General features: G+C 48.8%; 1 protein-coding gene across 1 annotated transcript; it reads right to left on the bottom strand.

Annotated features, from left to right (window-relative positions):
* Window positions 1-7,118: 7,118 nt before the first annotated feature.
* On the bottom strand, window positions 7,119-7,739 carry ASCL5 (achaete-scute family bHLH transcription factor 5). The gene has a single exon (XM_004685257.1). It carries the CDS (start codon window positions 7,737-7,739, stop codon window positions 7,119-7,121), a length of 621 nt encoding a protein of 206 aa, XP_004685314.1.
* Window positions 7,740-8,217: the final 478 nt, after the last annotated feature.

Here is an 8,217-nt window from a genome sequence, read left to right on the forward strand (position 1 = left end):
CTTTCTGTCCCCCCTGGATTCCTAATCATTCCTCTGCCCTTTCATACATGATTCACCCTCTATCTTCTGCATTTCATTTCATTTATATTTGTGTGTGTGTGTGTGTGTATACTGTAATTTATTTACCTATTCCATGGGGTTTTCATTTAGACTGGTCCAAATTGTTTGCTACTATAAAGAAAGTGTTGGTGAATATATACATACAAATGTTTACCTGTATTTCAAAGCATTTCCTTAGGTTATTTCCCCAAAATTGCTATACCAAGCAGTATAAATGTTGAAAATTCATAGCACTCTGCAGAACACATATGAATTTATTCTTTTCTCAGAAATGAATATGAGTACATAGTTCACTTCACTCTTGCCAATATTTCATTCTTTCTGTTTATCTTCTTCAAGGGTTTCAATGCAAAAATTCATCAGAACCAAATACATGAGAAGTTAAAGGTCACCAGTGATCAGCTTTTCATCTGTCTCCCATCTAAGTTCTTGAAAGTGATGTTGTTTCTTGGAGTTAGTCCTTGGGTTCACTCTGAAAGGTTTCACCAGAGCTCCCCTTTCAGTAGCACACAGCGAGTTCCCAGGCGATTTTCTCCAGGAGACAGAGACTTGGATATATATAAAGAGCAGTTTTATTAGGGGAAAGAACAGAAGAGGAAAGGACAGTTGCATAGGCCCAAGCGGGCAGGAAGAATTGCCCCAATGGGACAGGCTTGCTGAGAGGCCTGCATGGCTGCAGGTGGGCAATCTTAGGGGAGTGGCCTCTGCTGAGGCAGGTCAGTGCAGAGAAGCCCCTGTGACAGGTGTGGGTCACAGGCAGGCAGGAGGCTGCTGCCCTGCAGAGGGAGAGTGTGGGTGCAAAGAAGCACCTGCTTCATAGGTGGGCAGAGGACTGCTGCTCAGAGCCAGTGCAGAGACTGCCTGATATAGTCCTGTTCTGTTTAGGATGGGCTCACTCCTTTGTGGAGTGGCCTGTTTGCTACTGATTTTGGATAACTATGCGGAATCTTACAAGGGGCCCAATCTCTATATCTTTACCTTCAGGTCTGTGCTTTCAATATTCCCCACAGCAGTCTGATATAGGAGTCTCTATGACTGGGTTAATGGTCATTTTTAGTTCCTTCTGCTCTCCCACCTCCTTGCATGAGTCAGGTGTTAACCTTGTGATGCCTCCTTCAGGTTTTCTATTCTTTTCCTCCATCAAAAGGACCAGTAGGCTCTGCACAGTTAAAGGATGGAAGGTGAGGCCAACTTTTTAACAAGTCAGAACTTCATTGTGCTCCTGGGTGAGTTTGCCCCCAAGCCAGGGTAGAGGTCATTGAGTCTTGTCCACTGGGGAGTACAGGTACATTTTTATAGGGTAGGGAAACTGCTTTGCTTTCCTGTTTCTGAGACAATCACAATGCTTATCTGTATGCCAGCCATGCAGAGTTGATTCCCAGAATTCAGGCAGTTCCCAGGTTTTAGGAGATGCAAAGGTAGGAATCTCCCAGGCATGCAGACAGTAACAGCCCAGATTCAAGTTACATGCCCCCAGTCTTTCCCAGGCCATCTCCCTCTTACAGTTCTCTAGCTGGCAAAAACAAAAAACAACCAAATAAAAATACCTGTAAGAATTTCAACCTCAATTAAAAACTGTTCTTTCATCTCATTTCCTGTTTCTTGCTCACACTCTGAATATTAATTCACCTAGTTCACCAACTTATACCTTTCATTTCTAGTGTGTTTCCTACCCTGAAATTAGGCTCATTATTTTAGAGCTACTTTAAAGCTTGCCTTACCCTTGAACTGTGCAACCCAAGATGAGTGGGTTAAAGCAAGAAAGCAGAGCAATGATACAATTATCCCAAATGTGGACTGGAACTTCAGGCCTTTCAGGAGCAAAAGTATCATGGGAGGATGGCAGGAAATGCTGGCTACCTCACTGCTGCTGCCTGATTTACAGCCTGGGAAAGAATTTATCTAGAAAATAAGGCATCTGTGTTTTCCTTTATTCTTCCCCTGTAACTGTTCTATAACATGATAAAAAGTGAATTCCTTATTTTATACCTACAACTGAGATTCAACTAATGGTAGAATTTTTTTTACATTTCTGAAAGATTACAATAAGTTTTTAAAAATTATGTGTATAGCACTGTGTCCAGAACCTAGCTGGTACTTAACAAACACATGTTGAGTAGTTTGAGTGTTCATAGCATGTTTTTACATGAACAAGAATACACATTTCTCAGTGTTCATATACTGCCTGAAAAATAGCTATGTATAGACATCATCATTAAATTTGAGTCTCCTTTCCAGATGGGTATACTTATTAAAACCCAAGGAATCACTCCTGGGAGTGTCTGAAGGCACACGTTGTTCTGCTATGATTTGTTTTATTGCACTTCTCAGATACTGCTTTTTATAAACTAAAGTTGTGTGGCAACCTGCCTCAAGCAAGGCTGACTGCAGTATTTTCCCAAAAGTATATGTTTCCATCGTGTTTCATTTGCATTTAATCAGAATGTGTGCATTGTTTTTAAACATGATATTGCACACTTAGTAGACTACAGTGAAAACAACTTTTATATGCACCCGGGAATCAAAAATGTGATTTACTTTATTGCAATTTTTGTTTTTTTGTGGTGTTCTGGAAAAGAACTAAATTATTTCCAGAGTGCCCCTCTTCTAACTTTTATTCACAGAAAGATCAGTTCACCTATTAAAACAAATGTATTTTGCTGAGGTTGCTATTTGGAGCTGGCTGCTATTTGATAGGTAGATAGGTGATCACAGCACATACTTAGATATAAAAATGCTGGTCATAATGTATTTAGGAACATGGATTATAATGAAATAGCCTTATTTTTTTTTAATCCAGAAAGTTATTTTTTAAAATGAGACTGTTATAGTACTAGAACACCCCCCAAGGCCCCAAACTTGCCTGTTCTAAATTGGTTCTGTCATCCACCACATCAAGACAAAACATACTTTAGTCGATGAGACCTTCAGTGGAAAGGAACTTTAATACAATTATCATGCAATACAGAAAAGGGAAAGAATATTTTCCAATTCAAGCACCTGAAGGTACCCTCCCCTCATGGGTAAATATCCAGCCAAACAGGGTTGGCCCAAATCAGGGCTTCTAGGCCTGAAAGCTGCCACAAGATTAAGCCAGACAAATCTGGGAAGAAAAGAACAAAATCAAAATCAAGATAAAAACTGCCACTGTTTAACCTCTGCAAAGAGACTCTCACCCATGTCTGCCACAAGTGTCTTCTTCCACGTCGGCCAAGTCCCTGGTACTTACTAATCCCAGTCTTGGAAGCCGGTGCTGCTTCTTCACGTGTTCCTCTGCTCCACAGAACTCGGTGGAATCCTGCCCGGCCCCCACCACACCCTCAGGGAGGATGGGGGGACTGGGGCTGCCTTAGCCTGGGTTCAAGGACCCCAGAGTTCACTTGTGGTATTGGAGCGTCCCCTGCTGGTGCCTTGGGGCTTAACAGGCTTAAGGCCTGGCTGCAGGGCCTTCCCCACCTGGCTGACTCAGATATTGCTCCCACCTGTTCGCCCTGGGGCTTAGGCCCACGGCCCCGCCCACATCCCCACAGGCCCCACCCACGCCCCCTGGGCCACCTTCCTGGACCCTGTTTACTTCTACAGGTCCCTGGGCTTCGCTGCCGGCCTCATGTCTGTGGGGTCACTGTTAGCGTGAGTGATGTCAGCTTGACATCAGTGGCGCACTCTATTACCCATTTCATTAAGTGAAAAGAGTTAATACGATGACTTTGCAATGTAGAATAGCGTTCTCTTCAAAATGGGGTGTTTCGACTTTGTGTCAAGTTTGAAATGCTTTTCCTTTTCTTTTTCAGTGTCTCCACTTCAATCACCCATATGAATGGTGGTTTTCCTTTTTTTTTTTTTTTTGGCAAGTTTTCCTAGTTTTTTTATAGAGAGCTTTTGAAAAGAAGTCACTTTTAAGCTTCTGGAATCCCATTATCATGCCTTCTAATCATGATAATGAGCCCCAAATTTTAACAGTGTCCAATTTAATATTACAAAATCCAACAAGAAGATACAGTATTTGCATCATGCAACATAAAATTCACAATTTCACATATTGTCTTTTATTCCCTTTTAAAAAAAATAACAAGTACCCATGGATGTACTCACAAAGGCACTTAGTACAAGCGATGGAACCTAAGCATGTCATGCTTACAATCCAGGAAGTTTCAACCAAAACCTTCAGCATCTTAGACACATTTTTCCTTGCATTATGCATCCTGTCTTAAGAGTACCTGTACCCGGGGCCCTCTATGGTGGCGGGAGCAGCGGCTTCAAGCGCCACACTACAAAGCCAGCCATGGCTGCTTCAGTGCAAGTTGGACCCCTCCCCAGCCCCGGAGGTGACCCACATGGGGCAGTGGACCTTGCCTGTGTCGCCCGCTACACCCCTCAGCAGTGTACTAAAAAAAAAAAAAATGCAGGGCCCTCCCTGGTGGCACAACGGGTTCAGGCACAGCAGTAAGCAGCTGAAGCCACTTCAGTGTGAGTTCGATCCCGCCCCAGAGGTGGCCCACATGGTGTGGCAGACCTCTCCTGACCTGTCCCGCTGCTCCCCTCAGCAGGGTTCTCTGTCCAGCTTCCCGTTCTGCTCCCCACTCTATCTCTGGTGAATCCTCTCACTGCCCCTGCACCTCTGGCCTGTACCTCAGTTCTGTACACATCAAGAAATAAATCTTGAAAAATAAATAAATAAATTCTATCCTGACTGCACTAGGACTGTGGTGTGGGTTCCAGAATACAAAGGACTGATGTCACAGGCTGGTCCCCAGGAAAAGGGGAGGTTCCAGGCTCCTGGTCCCTCACAACGGAGGGTGGAGCTAAGCGGGGAGGGACAAGGAGCTGAACCCGAGACTGAGGAGAAGAGAAAGGAAGCAGGATGGAGGAAGGAGACTTGAGGAAACCACAGGGAGCAATGGAAGATATGTGAAGAACCGTGATTATTTCTTGGCCCTGGACTGGTTGAAAGAGATGTGGTGAGAGACTCATGGGGAGGTGGACTATGGCAGTGTTTATATTGATTTTGATTTTGCTCTTTTCCTCCCAGTATTGTCTGCCCCTCTTCTTTTTTGGGCTTCCTCATCCTGCTCTCCATCTGGCCCTCCATCCTCCTTCCTTCCTCTTCCTCAGATTCCTTTTCTTTCTCTCTCTTGTCTCTGCTGGAACCTGACACTACCCCTGTCCCCGGGGACCACCCTGTGACAGGGGTAGGGAGACCTCTGGAGAGATGGCCCTTGGTTCAAGGTCCCACCCTCACAGAAACAGAAGCAGGTGGGAGACTGGTGGGGAAGAGGGCAAGTTGACAATGGCAGCTTAGTTCTTGATTTTGACTTAACTCTTTTCCTCCTGGGGTTGTCTGTACATATCTGGACAGGCTTTAGACTTGTGGTGGGTTTATAGGGCCTTGCCGGAGCCCATCCCTTTTGGGTGGGCTTTCACCCACGAGAGGATGGGTGACTTCAGGGCTTTGATTTAGCAAGTCTATCCTCTGTCTTTTCTGGATCGCTCACCCATTGTTTTGTCCTCTCCTTTCCGTGAAAGGTCTTCTGGGTTTTGTCGTGATGCAGCGGTGGGTGGAACCTATTTCTAGCCTGCAATACAATAGAACTACCATCATTCATATCATGAAGGTGTACATGCACAGAAGCAGCTGGTGGGCTGAACCTAATGGAGAGGAGGGGAATTCAGATCATTGGGCTGTCCAATCGCACCATGAGTCACATCAGTGACATGACAGAGGTGACGATAAAGGGTTCTGAACACAGAGTGATAACAATGACAGAAATACCTTAATTGAAGTACAATAGAGATGCTTGTGAGCCCTGAGCAATAACCATAACGGAAATGGCGCCGACTAAAAACCAAAGGAATTCACTAGCAGCAGCCGGTGTCAAGGAGAAAAAGGAACAAGCGGGCCATCCAGCTGAGAATAGAGTTGTACACATTCTGAGGGGCAATGAAATGAACAGACCTAATGTCCATGGAGGTCAAGCATTCACAAAGGGATCCGATGCACTAATCAAAATAAGGAGACTTCCTCTGGAAGGCGCCACAGCCATGGACAGGACTTGGAGACGAAGGTGACAAAGCTGACGGTTGAAGACAGCAAATGGTGTTTCTAAAGGAGGAACACGGGCCCCGGGGCCTGACAGAGTTGAATCAAATCAGCTGCAAAGGTGGGGACCCATACCCAGCCGTGGGCGCGGGGCTGGTGGTGGGGCGCCGCCACCGCAGCCGCCTCCGGGCGTTCACTCCGTGGGCTCCCGCCAGACCCCCAGCCCCCCCGCTCCAGGGGGCTGCCACCGCCTAACGTCAAGGCCCCCGGGCTTCACTAGTGGTATTGGAGCGCCCCCTGCCGGTGCCTTGGGGCTTAACAGCCTTTGCCTGGCTGCAGGGCCTTCCCTACCTGGCTGACTTGGACAGTGCTCCCACCTGTTCGCCCTGGGGCTTAGGCCCGCGGCCCCACCCACAGCCTCACAGGCCCCACCCACGCCCCCTGGGCCACCTTCCTGGACCCTGTTTACTTCTCCCAGTCCCTAGGTTCTGCTGCTGGCCTGATGTCTGCGGGGTCACTGTCGTCTTGTTAGCATATGTCAGTGGCTACTCTATTACCCATTTCATTAAGTGAATAGAGTTAATAAGATAACTTTGCATTGTGGAATTCTGACTTTGTATGAAGTTTGAAAGTTTGAAATTCTTGTCCTTTTTGTTTTTCAGTCTCTCTGCTTCAATTACCTATAGGAATGATGGTTCTGCCTTTTTTTTTTTTTTTTTTTTTTTTGTCAGCTTTCCTAGCTCTTTTATAAAGAGCTCTTGAAAAGAAGTCATTTTTAAGCTTCTGGAATCCCATCAGCATGTCTTCTAATCATGATAAAGAGCCCCAATTTTTAAGCCACACTCTTGCACCCCCAACTGGAAGGGATGAGGCTAGGGGTAGCAGGGAGACAGGAGATCCTAGCAGAAAGGAACTCCATGCACCCGCAAGTGGCAGGGGCGGCCTCAGGGGTGAACAGCAGCTGGAGAAGTGGGGTAGGTTGGCCCTGTGGATCCCCGAGCTCGTGCAGCCAGAGGCCGGATCAGTGGCTAGATTCCTCCAACTCGAAGAAAGGCGACGAGGAGAAGCAAGGGGATTCTGACGACTGGGGGACCAGGGAGTGGGGCGCCCGGGCCTCGCTGTCGCAGGGGCAGTCCTGTCGGGAGCCAGGGGGCGGCCCCGAGGCAGGCGCAGCGCCGGGGAGGCTGCGGGCAGAGGGGGGCGCCGTGCCTTCCGGGGCTGCACTCAGCAGCTCCTGCAGGTGCTTGATGTAGCTGATGGCGGCGCGCAGCGTCTCCACCTTGCTGAGCCGCTTCTCTGCCAGCGCGCCAGGGAGGTGGCCGCGGAGCCGAGCGTAGCCCTCGTTGACGCACTTGACTCGCTGCCGCTCGCGCTCGTTGCGCTTCTGGATGAAGGCGGGCTCAAAGGGGTAGTCGTAGACCCCGAAGGCGCCTGGGAAGGGCATGTAGGGGAACACGCCTGCGTAGGCGTCGTAGTAAGGAGGGTCAGCCGGGCTGGGGTACAGCAGGAAGGGCACGTTGCCCAGGGGCTCGGCAGCGGGTAGGGGCGTTTGCCTGGGTGGGGGAACGACGCCCAGCTGCATGCAGCTGGGGGGCGCCATGGGCCTCCGGTCCACCAGGGCCCGGCAAAAGTTATTGTTCATGGTGCCTTGGGGAGCTGGTCCCAGAGTGAGACCCTCCCCAAACCTCCCTGGCTTGGAGTCTGCAACGTACGGCCTACAGGTGCTTCACATCACCAGCAGCCACTCGTGTTAGGACTTTTGTTCGCACATAGGGGTGCCTTCCGAGGTCTCCCTAAAGCAAGCCATCACCAGAGGCGGGTGTGGCCCCTCCTCAAGGCTCAGTGAGCACCTGCTCAAATCCAGCCCAGGAAGCTGTGAAACCCAGGGGTCCCACAGGTACTTGTAGCAGATGGGTCCCTGGGGCCCATGGACAGGTCGACTGGCCTCCAAAACCTGGCCCCTCCTGCAGCACAGCACTGGCACGCACAGAGACGCTAACTTTGGGGCTCCAGACTGGGGGTCCAGCACCCAGGGCTTGTTCCTCACTCTCTCGGGGGTCCCCAGGCTGCCGGAGGTCTGCTGTTGGGTGTGCGCAGGCTCAGTAGAGGGGTTCCTGGGG

This window comes from Condylura cristata, unplaced genomic scaffold (genome assembly GCF_000260355.1).
Source record: "Condylura cristata isolate star-nosed mole 26May11 unplaced genomic scaffold, ConCri1.0 scaffold00018, whole genome shotgun sequence".
Classification (NCBI taxonomy): Eukaryota; Metazoa; Chordata; class Mammalia; order Eulipotyphla; family Talpidae; genus Condylura; species Condylura cristata.